This window comes from Colossoma macropomum, unplaced genomic scaffold (assembly GCF_904425465.1).
Source record: "Colossoma macropomum unplaced genomic scaffold, Colossoma_macropomum, whole genome shotgun sequence".
Lineage (NCBI taxonomy): Eukaryota > Metazoa > Chordata > Actinopteri > Characiformes > Serrasalmidae > Colossoma > Colossoma macropomum.
The window spans coordinates 18070070-18084166 of NW_023494800.1; the positions used below are offsets into that span (position 1 = coordinate 18070070).

At 39.6% G+C, this 14097-nt stretch overlaps 1 protein-coding gene across 2 annotated transcripts; it reads right to left on the reverse strand.

Moving 5' to 3' along the window:
* Positions 1-1318: 1318 nt before the first annotated feature.
* Positions 1319-13835, reverse strand: clcn5a (chloride channel, voltage-sensitive 5a). Of its 2 annotated transcripts, none has more exons than XM_036587490.1 (12): positions 13463-13835; positions 12678-12863; positions 11502-11644; positions 11316-11415; positions 10880-11190; positions 9309-9515; positions 8465-8545; positions 6102-6647; positions 5481-5667; positions 4692-5090; positions 3878-4094; positions 1319-3698 (listed from the first exon to the last, which is right to left on the reverse strand). In XM_036587490.1, the coding sequence occupies exons 2-12, from the start codon at positions 12823-12825 to the stop codon at positions 3608-3610; spliced, it is 2430 nt and encodes an 809-aa protein (XP_036443383.1). In that variant the 5' UTR covers positions 12826-12863; positions 13463-13835; the 3' UTR covers positions 1319-3607. The 2 variants fall into 2 exon arrangements, with proteins under 2 accessions (XP_036443383.1, XP_036443384.1); XM_036587491.1 differs by having other exon boundaries at positions 13566-13834.
* Between the last annotated feature and the right edge of the window lie 262 nt (positions 13836-14097).

Sequence of the window (14097 nt, forward strand, 5' to 3'; positions counted from 1 at the left end):
CTCAAACTGTATGGGTGGAAAGATAACAGTTTATCAATGTCAGAATGCCGGTCTTAGATACACTACATAGTGGTGCTTCTTTTTAGTGATATGTAAGGTCATTCAGTAAGGTAATTTGGAGGAAAAAGCCCCCTTATGATGATGGAGCTAAATTTAATCTCAGCCCATTTACTGAAAGTCTATGCTTAAAGCAATGAAATTACATCTGGATTACATCTGGATTCTGGGATTTATTCCTCAGGAATTTGATTAGATTCAGTTGATCTCATTTTAGTTTCATTAGATAGTAGTGACCAATGCATTTATATGCATAGATTTGTACATGAATAGTTTATTGCGGGTGGGTAGACCGATTAGTATAGCTGGTTTTGAGAAGAATTAAAATACATGTTTTATACTTCCAAAGTGAATGTTGGATCTTTGGTGCAAGAAGTCCATTAGGCATATCACCACAAATACATATGAAGACAAAGTTGTCCACTGCAGTTTCACTGACTGGCTAGCACTGGCTGAAGCTATCATAAGCTAGAATTTGGCAACATTATCAGTCATCTTGGTGGAGATGAGTTTTTGAGACTTCTGCAGCTCAACTTCAGAACTACATCCACACCTGATCTGTTCTCAGCTGTAATAATCAGTTGCACGTTTCAGTTAAATGTTGAATGCTATTGGTTGAATTGTTTTTGTTGCAATAATAATAATAATAATAACAACAATAAAGTCATTAATTCATTTTAAATCAACAATAATTAGACAAAGCTGACAATTACTGTCATTTGCTTTTTGTCATATCTTATTACAATTAAGTCAATTCATTAACACAGACACTGACAGAGGCGTCAAATTAATTTTAAAATAAAATATTTTGGTTTTGTACCTTGCCTAATAACACAATTTTTGAAAAAATTCAAGGACTAGAAATTAATTGACATATAAATTATACATTCTGTAAAAGATTCGCCAAGGGGGCTTCTTACGCCAGGTAGTGGGGCAAGATTCCCCTTTACAAGGTTCTCTCTTTTGTGCTGTAACACCAAAATGGGCTGCTGTTCCAGTTTGTTTTCACTAACTGTGCGTTGGTCTATGTATCATCATCCTGTTTATACTATGTTTAAAAATTTATCCTTAATTAATAACTGACAATAACATGTCAGTTATTAGCTTGCTGTGTGGCACATCAGCAGCTAATCAGTGTGCATTCTGCAGTATGTGGTATGGCTGTTCATAAACCACACTATCACAAATACTCTGCTGGACATTATGTCTTGGGAGGACCCACCACAACACTTGCTCTAAAGGAAAGCGAGAACATAAGGGATTTAGCTTTTTGTTTAGTTTGCTTATATATTTACATACAATCAAATAAACACAGGAGATCACATCTTAACTTGTCTCATGGGTATTAATGCATAAATTACTGTGATAATGTGTTACATTCATATTTAATACTAACATATAAATGTTCATGATCAACAAGCATTGATTAGACAATTAAAATAAGTACAAACAATGGATTAAAGAGGTTACGCTGTTTAAGACCCTACATGTACACAATGTTTTTGTTTTTGTTTTTTTAATAAAGGGAATACTCTGCAAGAAAAGTGGCTTTTTGTGCATCTCAATTTACAGACTTTTCAACAGTAATTGTAAAAGGGCTTCTTGAAGCCCTGGTACTTAAAGAGCTCTTCTCATTAGCAATGCCTAATAAAGAAATCAGATGTCAGGGTAGATGGTTAGATAAAATTCCAGTATTAACTCAGGTATATAATGAGATGAGAAAAAGCTTAAAGCAATACATATAAATGTGTCTTTGGAGGATGTAAACAATGAAATAACGTATTTTATTGGTAAGCTTTTGCAGCAGACCAAGGGCAGTGTCATAAAACTAATAGGCAGCCAACGCAAACATGAGCATGTAATCTATAATCATCTGATCTCTATTATATGTCACTTCCATAAGAACAAATGGATTTGGATTTAAACCCAGGTAGGTGGCTCACAGCACAGCATGGGCTGCCTTACAATCCAGGCACACAAGTTTGGAAGCATTAGAAACAATAATCAGACCTAGTATTTAAATTTTATATACTGTTTTGAGTAGTGTTTACATAAAATGTGTACATTTAAAAAATATATTGGAAATTTAGGGTCATTGTTAATGCTTATTGTGATATATGACAGAAAGTTCTACCACGCATGCATCATATCATGAGGCATATAGCATAATACAATATTTAACATATTACAGGCGGCTCATTATGCCTACCATAAATGAAGTGTATGAAATAAACAGCAGCACGGCTACTGTAGAAGCCTTAAGTTATGAGGCGGTGAGTCTGTGATTAGTCAGACCATTACAGTTTTTCCTCAGACTCTTCCTTAAAGCCTAAACAGCCACATTTTCTGGACTTGATCAGTTCTGCAAATTTGTATTCTGATAATGTGGGTTTAGCCACCTGGCTGGGTGAAGATCCGCATCACCTGCTGCCAAGATAAATCCCAGAATGTGTCAATTTAACTTAAATAATGTAATCAACCACTAAAGCAACAAGACAGGATTTCTAGCAAAGAAAATAAAACTCATCTAAGGACAAAGTGTTCAGGCCTGATGGGCAGAACATACAATGACACCCAGCAGCAATTTCATGCCAGATCAACTAAGCACAAAAACAGCCCATTTAAAGTAGAGTGGAATGCCCAAAGTCCTGGTACATTTCATTATTTGAGGATAATGTAAAGGTAAAAAAGACTGCAAACCCCAAAGCAGTGGCTCTTTGAGAAAAATAAAAGTGCTCTGCAACTTTCCCCACATACTTCTTAATACTGTGAAATGAAATGCTTTCCTTAAATGACAACTCCATTGATGATTCTGCTGAAGAAGCTGAAAAAGCCAGTTATTTAAAGTCAAAATTCTGACAGACACAAATAAAAAAACGGAAGGGTTCACAACACAGAAAACACATGGGCACATTTTTAGTTTTAGTTTAGTTGGTTTTAGCTCATTCTTTGTGATATCTATGGCATAATGAATGATTGAAATCTGCAGAGGCAAAACCAGTCAATAACTGCTTACACACACACATCCATGAAAAGTATTCAAACAAAAGACGAACAAAGCATTCCTCTGTTACCGAGAGAACATGGGGCTTTGAGTTGTCAGAGTCAGCAGATATCCTGGAGGTGATTTATCATTCTGCAGGAATTTCAACACATTATATCTAAAGGTAAACATGATTGGGATTGTGGTATGTGCAAATCCACAGAATTTTTTTATTTTCTTTTTTTCAAAATGAAGTGATAGTCTTGATATGTTAAGATCAGGGCTACTTAGGGGAAAAAACGAAAACAAAAAACTTGGCATCTTGATTTGGCCAAGCTTGGTGGTTAAGCTATGTCGAGGTGCATAGGGTGTTTTGCTGCAAGTTGTCCACCTTGGCGGTGTGCCTGCAGCTCCGAGGCCCTACAAAATGGCCATCACAGTGTGAGTGGACTCTCATCCAGCACAGGCTGTGCTGTAGTGCAAATGATTGGTCAGACAGGCGCTCCCTGCCTGACAGGTGGCTACACACTGGAGCATGAGTGAGATAAGAAAGGCCAGCTTGGAGCTTCAATTAAAGAGAATGGAGTCTGGGTCACGGTTGGCTATTTGGGCCATGTGCTTTAAAATGTCCTTCTTGGTGATGATGCCCAATAAACGCCTGTGAAGAAAGAGAGAATATTTAGAACGTGAAGACAGAGTGAACATTGAAAACTGCTTGCCTATGAGCTCATGTCCTGCCCGCACTGCCACTATTTCACAAAAAAAAACAGTAATTCATAAAAAACACTTCCTTACTGTCTTTGAAATAGTGTTTTTTAAAATGCTAAAATTTGTTACCCGTTATGAGTAACGAGACATTGGCGCAGCCCAAGTTTGCGGAAGATGTCCACCACAATGTCCATGGGAGTGTGGTCAGTAACGGTGAAGGGGCTGAGGTCCATGATGCCGCGTAGCTTCAGGGGAGGGGGGCAGTTCGGTGGTTGAGGGGGCGTGTACTCTGTGAAGAAAATCCGAGAGGTGCTGACCACGCCTTCCTGTCGCTGCCGAGCATTCTCTGAAAGAAGGAGAGAAGAAATGATGAGAAAAATAACTAAAAGCTGTAAAAAGCTATCTGTGTTTCACACAACAGTTTGAGCACAATCTAAGGGTGGACATGGTTATTCAAATATTTGAAGTAACAATTTGGGCTAATTTGTTAGTGACAGTCCTGTAGCTCTAGCGTTAAGCTAAAGAAGCAAAATTTGTACTTCAAATATGTCTTGGCTGATCAACTACAACTGGGGGAAGTGGGACATTGTGTGATTTTTTTTGCCAAACCATTTCCTTAGTCAGGTATTTAAACAAGGCATATGTAGTTTGGAATAAAATATTAAATATTTTTTTGTATTTTCTTGAAATATCTTGTGTTAAGCAAAATCATGACATTAAGTGCAGCTACAGATGAAAATATGTTAAGCAAAAAGATTTGTATGGTGTGTAGTGCAGTACTTCAATTGATCGTTCCATGTGTCAACTGGGAGTATGTTAAATCAAATACGTAAAATACAAAGATAAATCAGCAAATCATCTAAACAAACAGACACATATCACCACTTTCCCCAGTCACATAAACCCCCACGCTCCTTCCGCCAATTTGCGTTAAGTCTCTCACCGATGGAAATGACTAGATCGCGACGCAGCACAAAGCCCACCAGTCTCTGTGACTCCTGAGAGACCACCACAGGGAAGCCGCTGTAAGACGTGTCCACGATGAGAGCCTCCACCTCCTCTACACTCATACCATCCTGCGTTATGATGGAGAGTGGGGGGTCACTACGACGAGGCCGCATAACATCCATGGCCAGTGTCTTGTGGCTAAACTCCTCTTTAGCCTCTAGGAATGGGTAACCATTCAGTCTGATGTGGGCCTCGTAGATTCCCTCACGGCCCAGTGCATCCGCTACCCATTTACTTGTCATGGTAGCAGCCATGAGCGGCACAATGTACTCCAAGCCTCCGGTCAGCTCAAACATGATGACCACCAGAGAGACAGTCATACGAGTCACACCACCTGGAAAGACAAAATGAAAAGAGAGGTTGCAGTTTTAAGTCCAAAGGGGTTTCCTCTGTGGAAAAAGGCAGACATCATTCCCATTCTTTAAATCATATTAAAGGGTTCCAGACTAGTCCACACAATTTTTTTGTTGTCTGTGATGTGTAGGGTGACAGGCAATAATGCAGTGATGCAGTTTGGTAGCAGTGATCTTGCAGAGTAGAGCACCACTGATGAATGAGTTCATGTCATGCTTAGTGGAGATTTCTAGTTTTCTTTTTAGATGTGATTTTAGTTTTGTTTTACACAAACCAGATTTAGCTTGAATCATGAAGAAAAAAAATGTAAACACTCATGCACCAATTATGGAGGATAAGACCAACGCAGTGGGCTGTATTTCTTACTTACCCAAGCAGGCAGCAGCGCCCACCATGGCATAGAGGCCTGGTGTGATGCAGTCTGCACCAGGTGAACACCAACCCTTGAAGATCACCCAGTCATGGTGGTAATATGCTAGCTGCTCCATGCCCACTCCCAGCAGCCTGCCTGCAATCGCTCCTACAGCCATGCTGGGGATGAACAGACCTGAAGGTATCTGGCATGGTGTCAAAATGGAAACAAAACAGCTTACAGTCTCATAACAAAGGATGACCCGAGCACTAAATCATCACCCTGTGAACTTCAATGGACACAAGATAAAGTTTAGTGAAGCAGACTTAGTACAGCTTTTATGATCAGTCACATATTGAATTTTCCAAAATTCTATAATTGAAAGTAAACCTGAAATCAAAATTGACCTTTTTTACTGTGTTAGTTCCTGTCCTTGATCATTTTAACATGATGCATAATTTGACAAAATTCTTGCTTTCCTATAATCTTTAATTGAAACGTAATGAATTCTGCACACCTCTAAAACATCTTCTGAAACACAATTACACAATTTCTTAAAAGAATAAAAAAAATACTTCTTAATTTGTAGTTTTATGTTAAGTATCATATTCCAATAGCTGTACTACTAGTTGAACTTACCTTCATGCCAAAAGTCACCACAGTGATGAGCATCTTAAAGATAAGTGCCAGTGCCAGCTGCCACATGGCCATGTAGACGTCATGGCTAGCGGGCCGGTCGGGCAGTGTGTTCCCACTAAGCTTGATGTCGCTGACATTAGCATAGTTGCAGAGCTGGGAGGAGTCCAGCAGGCCGCAATCATTGAACAGCTCTGAGATAAGCTCGCTGGTGCTCATGCGTGTGTAGCTATTGGGGAACGCCAGAACAGCTGTGATCGCAGTCACTACCAGGACCTCCAGCACAGGGTACTGGCCCAGACGCGTTGTCTTGCGCTTCCGACACCAGGCGATGTTGGCCCGTATGAAGAAGGCACCCCAAATGCCACCGAAAATTCCCAGCAACACAAATGGCACCAACTCTACGAGGTGCCAGGGAGAGTGGAACTCCACGTAGAACAGCACCAGACGGCTATTTCCAAATGGATTGATGGAGCGCAATGTGAAGGCAGCCACCAGAGCAGCGAAGAAAGAACGCCACAGTGTCTTTAAGGGGAAGTAGTAACTCACCTAGAGGAAGGAACAGTTCAGCATGAACCTCTATCAACCTGAAGCTGAAGATCATGAAAAAGACTTCTAGTCTGCCACTAGTAACAAAGCCACTGAATCACAGAATCAAATATACACTACAGATTAAAAGTTCAGAAGCAACTAGATATGCACCAATACTGCATTTTCCCTTTTGATAGAGACCGATATCTAATTATATCTAACCTAACTACTCAAAAGGTGCCAATAAATACATGTATATGTTATACCATTCCACTTCATAAATATTTTATTTTGGTAAAAGCAGTATACTGTTTCACAAATAAAACACACTAGGCTTGAAGAGATGCCATTTTTTAATAGTTTCAGAGATACAACAATATATAGTCATCTTTAAACGTTTAAATTTATTTCAATTTCATGTTTTGAAACTAGCAAGTATTTCAATACATCAAATTGAAATAAATTTAAACATTTAAAGATGACTATGCCAAATAGCATAGTGACTTTTTGTATCAACTCTCATAATACTCTCGTTACAATTTTTTTACAGCATGTGTGAAGCATGAATTAGTCCCACACCACAGGCATGTTGCTTGATTTAGGTAGTTGCGTGTAAGAAATTGTTTCATGATATTAGTGGTATCTACTACCCATAATAATACTGTATTTAAACGCCAGCATCAGAGCCAATACAGACTAGCTGGCAGGACTGGTTGGAGCATTTTCTGGCAGAACACTTGAAAATTATATTAAGTGACATAGGCTAACTCCGGTTTCTTCCCACAGTCCGAAGACATGCAGTCAGGCCAACTCGACACGCTAAATTGCCCCTAGATGTGAATGTGTGTGTGAATGTATATTTCTGTCTGTCTGCCCTGCAATGGACTGGCAACCTGTGCAGGGTGTTTCCTGCCTTCCGCCAAATGACAGCTGGCATAGGCTCCAGCTCCCCCCGCGACCCAGAAGGATAAGCGGCTTAGAAAATGTGTGTGTGTGATATAGGCTAGTTATTTTTCAGTGACAGTAATAGACAACTAGGGTTTTTTTTTACCTGTTGCAAGTCCTCACCAGTTTGCCTGTCTCCAGTGCTTCACTCAACAATGTAACAACAGCCTAACAGCACCTGTTTATGTGACTCAAACTTACTGGGTTTATTGTGGAAAGCAAGTCTCTCCCAGTGTGTGAGAGAAGTATCATTTAGATAACCTCAGGCTGCAGTAGAGTAGTTACAGAAAGGCCATCACTGAAAGGGAAGAGAGCTAAGAGCTAAGCTAACCCAGCTTGGACCTAAGGGAGCAAGGAGAGAGATGCATTGTCACCCTCCAGCTAACTAAATGCCTGCTCTGTTTCCCTACCTTGCCTGTTTTTCTTTTCCTTACCTAAGTATGCTTATTTTATTAGAGCTTTATAAAAGCATCTGCTAAACGACAATGTAATATAGCCTATTAGTGTCACTAACCAACTGAATTCTATAACGTGTACACGGGTGTGAAAGAAGGAATCGGGCTTCCTGGGCGACTCACCAAGGCACTGATTTAGATGCCATGGCAGCAAAGATTTTGGTGTGGTGGGCCGCCACAAAGAAACGTTACCAGCGAAACCACTGCTGTAGATCAATAGAATATTTATGGATAAACTTCTTTGGTGAAACTTGATTTCAATTAACAGGCAAACTTATCAAAATGTAAAATACTTTTGAAATGCATAAAAAAAAAAAAAATCTATTTTAATACTTTTGTGCTGTAGTGAATTTGAGGTCACGTTCAAAAGGCAAGAAACTTCTGCTTTCAGAGGAAATAATAGCAGTATAGCATCACCTAAATAAGGTTATTTACCTCCTCCAGGCTGAAGAGGACTCCTCCAATCGGTGCTCCAAATGCCACTGAAACGCCAACCGCAGCTGCAGCAGAAAGCACCTGCATGTATAAATAGAGAATTAGGACAAAAACCACCGTCAAGGTTACAGTAGACCAAACATGACGTAGTAACAGTGTTTTACTGTTTGGCTGAAACAAAATATAGTGTACAGAAATAAGTGACTATAGATTTTCTGAAATGTTCAATATTCTGTCTGCAAAACTGTCTTCAACAACTACTGTAAGCAAGATTACTTGACTTGAATGTAATCAATTAATTAATTAAGAACCACACCAAAAGGACGTTTCACCAAAAGGACACTGGAATTATTTTCCCTTAATTTAACAAATGCACTATTTCATATTAATACATCTTTCAGTAGTGCTGTAACAGCTAGTTTTGTTACAGCAACAACATTAGAATACCATAGCATAACCTTGCATAACTAAGGGCAACTTTCCATGGCAACTTGCGCAAACCAGTACAGTACGACTGGCTACATCTATTCTATTCTGTCCGGTTCTATGGCCATAGAGACAGCAGACAAATATTTGGAATGTGTCTGTGGAAAACATAATACCACAGGAACAAGCTATCAGACTATTCCAAGTATTGTGTGACAAACAGCCTATTCTTAGTGATGCTGTTTTCAGGGTGAGAAGATTTGAAAGAAGCATGATCTTTTTTCACTACCAATCCTTGCTGCCCCCAATAATTTTCCTGTTCCATAGTGCAAAACAGTGATGGTGATAATAGAGCCTGTCACTCTGTTTTCTTCCAAATTGTTTTATAATCTTTTTCTGCCATTTTTCACTCACTCACCTCTCGTCTTTTGGCCTCGTTCTTTCTGTACTTGGTGAAAAGGTGGCAAAGGATGTTCCCGCAGCAGCAGGCTACATGGACCAGTGGCCCCTCTTTACCCAGACTGAGGCCAGATGACACGGCTAGCACCAGAGTGATGGTTTTAATCATCAGAGTCCATTTGCCCAGGTAACCACGGATGATGAACCCACTGAGAATGGTCTTAATCTGAGGATCAGATTCAGGACACTTGCCTGATCAAGATATTACCACATAATACAGACATCTCTGCAGTTAATGGTACCTTTGGAAAAGATAAGCAATAAAGTAGGGTATCAGCTTATTCCTAAGTAGAAAATACAGAAAAAATCTAACTTAATGTTTCTAATGTTGAATGAGATAAAATAACACATAACAGACAATCTGATACCATTGCTCCATACAAATTCTCCTCATGTCTTTCAGAGTCTTTTGGACTTTCCCCTTTAGCTTCCCACACATGTTTACAATGAGGTTTAGGTCACAGAAGCAGGATAGTCACTACAAAAGTCTGACTCTGTGGTTAGTAAAGAATTTTCTGTGAATTTGGGTGTATGTTTTGGATTATCGTCCTGTCTTAGCCACTCGGACCTCCTCACTGCGCACAGGGCAAAATACACTTATATCCTCTTACAAGCACGTTGAACACAGCAATGGATGTTCGAAAATTCTTAACTCTTAATTATTCCCCAAATAGAAGAAATGGGTTTGAAGCTGTTTTATTTTTGCCATTTATGGAGGTAAACAACCTTTTGATGTTTAGATCTTGCCAAATGTCAACAGATGACTAAGGGTGTTTACCTTGCTTGTCATATTGTTTAGACCAGGGTTACAGAAAGTTGTGCATAGCCATCTAAGACCACTTAAGAGCTCAGAAAATTTTGGGTGTTTTTAACAAGTTAACACATGAACAAAAATATGTCAATTAAAACTAATAAATTCAAAGTTCCAATTATTACACCACATATGTTTTTGAGAAAAAATCCCCTTAATTAGCTTTATATTTTAATAATTTTAGCTAAATGGAAGATTAGATTCCACTCATACTGATGGTACAAGATCAAGCTCATTTTTTCCATTACCTTGTTTGTTCATTTTTAAAAAGGGTGCTAAAAATTCTGGAGGGCAATGTTGGAGAGAATCAGCATATACAGTCGTATGCAAAAGTTTGAGCACTCACAATCAAGTTACATGTTTTGTTGATTTAAGTGAAAATACACACCACATCCTATACAAAAAATGAACATATACACTATATGGCACAGGCCACATTTTTTCCCCAATATGTTAAATTCAGCGAGCAATCAGTAATTGTGCAATAAAATGTGCATAAAGTCTGTTCTCTGTAGAGGATGTGGACTTATTTTCACTTAGCACATCAATAAAACTTGACCGAGGGCACTCAAACTTTTGCTTAAGACTGTAAATAAATGAATGAATGTATGGCAATAAACCTCCTCAGAAGCAACAGTGTCCCTGCAAATATTGCCAGATCTAATCAGGCAAGAAAACAGAGAAACGGAAAGGAAGAAATTGACTATTGTCGGCCTTACCTCAGGGATACCAGAGCCACAGGCGTAGGGAGCAAAGGCTCTGACTAGAGACACAGCTAAGAATGAGAACAGCAGGGCCCAGCAAACATACATTAGATAGTTCATGATGTACGCTAAAGGCCCATCATTGTAGCCAATGAGGAGCTCGGCCCAGCTCTTCCAGTCAGGACACTTGTCTCGCTCCTGGAATGTGGTCTCGTTGGAGTTCCAGCAGCAGTGCTCATGGTTGAACCAGAAACGGCTGAGACACACGCCCTCCTTCAGGTCCGTCATCCAGTGAGCGGCGATGTCAATCCCACCAGCCAGGGCACCTTTAAATTAAAGCAAGAAATAAAGCAGGATGTGTATCAGTTGACCCACTTATTAAGTAAACTGTGAATGTAAATAAGCAGTACTAATGGTAATGCATGATAAATGAAGAGCCTGAAGAATTAACCTGCTTTCAGTCCGACCAGAAGCATGAGAAGCCAACCAGAGAAGGCATCATGAATGCTCATTATCAAAGCCCAGGTAGACTCTTTACTCTGACTGGCAATCTGTAGAACAAAGAAGTACATAATTCCAATCCAGTCTCCTATGTGCATTTAAATTGTATCTGAGTCTTTAACCAAGTCCCGCTAACCTCTCTGTGGCGGTCCCGGTCCTTGGACTTTTCTCGCACCCAGTCAATGGTGTTGAAGTCTTCGTACGTGCCTACTCCAGGCACTGGTTCATCTAGAAGATCCATCAGCTTAAGGACCCCATTCAGCCCATTCTCAAGTCCACCTGCACATTGAATGAAAAGCGTTAGCTCATTCAGGGTTAAATTTTGGGTGAAGTGTGCTATCCTTAATTTTTAACATTAATCTAACAAGTATCATAATTAGAAAAGCACTGAGAGCAAAAGGCACATTCTATAATTCGTTTTTTTTTCTTGTCATCAATAAACATCTTCAAAAAAATGCTCCAACAGCAATTCTGAAACCACTTTATTGCTCATCCACTGCCTTGGAGATATATAACAGGTGGTGTTAAGCTTCAGTGATTTGACCGCTCAGAAATGAGCTCTGACTCTTGAGCTCTGAATACACATATGACAGCAATAAAACAATTCTGACAACCAATGCAGTTTTACTAGTAGTAAAACTCTTCTCATCCATATGACCTAATGGTAGATGTATTTATTCAATTCATTAAGTCAGCCTATATGTGTACAGAATAACTCAGAACCAAAAATATTACAGTTGACTGACAGGCAGTATTGATAAATCTAAGACAAAAACAGTGGCGTGAGACTTTGGCAACATGTTAACATTTCACAGCTCTTCTGGCCTTAACAACAGACATAACAGAAGCAAGCTACTAAAAGGCAAGGTAAGCAAATAATTGAGCGATCCCCCAAGTCAAAATATGAAACCACCACAGAAATAACTAGAGGAGACTTTGATCTTGTTGATAAAGGCTCAGAGCAGCTCTCTGTGTGGGTGGCAGTGAACAGTGGCATAATGACCTCATCCATTTCACACCAGGATTTTCTTACTCGAATATAAATACCAGAAGCGTCTACATTACTGATTTGCCCCCTAAACTTGTATCACTTTCCATGAGAAAAAGAATAAAAACTATGGGAAGCTCTTACATAACAATAATGTTTGAATAAGGTCAAGAGTGAATGAGGGCACTCACTACCAAATAATCGGTATTTAATTTTTAAAAAATAATGTTACTTCTTCTAAGTTGTGGGCACCACGTAAATTCTACTAGTTCTAACTAAACACCTCACTGACAATCTCTCTTGTGTGTTCTGCAGCTCAATTACCTGATCCGTAGTCACGGTCTAACGGAGGAACATCATCAGTACTGGAAAAATCCAGAGTGGCCCCAGCAATTTCCACCATGTCCTCATCGCTGGCGGCACTCTGCAGGCTGGTGAAGCTCTCACTGCAGTAGCCCGTGTTCTCCATCATCGCTTTAAACAGATGGGGACATAGTAAAGCCCTCTGATCTGTCATGGATCAGAAAGGGTACCACAAATTAGTTACAACGCATGACAGCTGCCTTAAAGGCCAGTAACGGAGAACCGCGACGTTTAAATGAGATAAATTACAGTCAACCAAACAAAATGATGCAGATGAGAAACAGCTAGCTTGAAGTAACATATTTTTGACTTGAGGTAGGCAGATCGTGGCAACCTCGTGAAAAGCGAGTGTAAGTTAGCGCAACGGCTAAAAGGCTAAATAGCACCTTCACTGTAAATGCTCTTAATCAGGTCTATCAGCTGGGGCGCCGGTTAGTGTACGTTAGCTAGCTACACGGCTAACTAGCAAACTTATTCTACATTTGTGCTAACGCCACAACAGCTTATTCATGACGAAAAATCAACTCCATCTAACTTGTCCTTGGCCACAATCTCTTGGTCTGAGCTGGCAAAAGCAAATCAAAATGAGGTGGTACAGTGTAACTTTAAACTACATTAGCTGCTAATCTGTGCCCGCGGGCTACCAGAAAGTGAATAAACACTGATAGCAACGCTCTCAGTCCCGTTAACTAATGTTAGCTAGCTAGCATCTACGAACAAAAACAACCCGAATTAGTAATTCATACCACTTAGCTGAGCGCTTCCTGGCCGTTTTCACTAAGCAGGTAACACGTTACATATTTACTTTGTCGAGGACTCCGTATTGTCATTAAGCTGGTTAAAAATTACCTTTCTAACTACTTTTGTTTTGCATCAGTAAACCGCTTCGCCTTCCTTACATCTCCCCAAAGACATGCATAGACGAGTGTCGATAGAAGGGAAAACAGCATCGGTAATCCATTAACAGAAATGTTTTAGGATTAGACAGGTTAAAATTTTCTTTGTACTCGCCACACAGAACATGGCCTAAATAACTCTAGTTGGCTACTGAAATGTTTTAACAGGTATTAATACACGTAGCCCAACCTAAACCCCATAATCAGCTTTGAACTCAGGACTGCATGAGGACTACATCAGTGTCGCCATCTAGTGTCGGTTCTACAGCGGTGCTGCTGGGGTGCTTATTGCTACTGTGCGGATCTTCATGTGCGTATGCAGAAGTTATGGCTCCCCTGATCAAATGGCATTTTTTGTTGATTTCTAAATAAAAATAAATACATAATTTCTAAAGAGAACACACTTATGTGTTATTATATTTTAATGCACAATTACTGATTATTAGCTGAATTAAAAAAAATACCCAACACAAAATGTGGCCTCT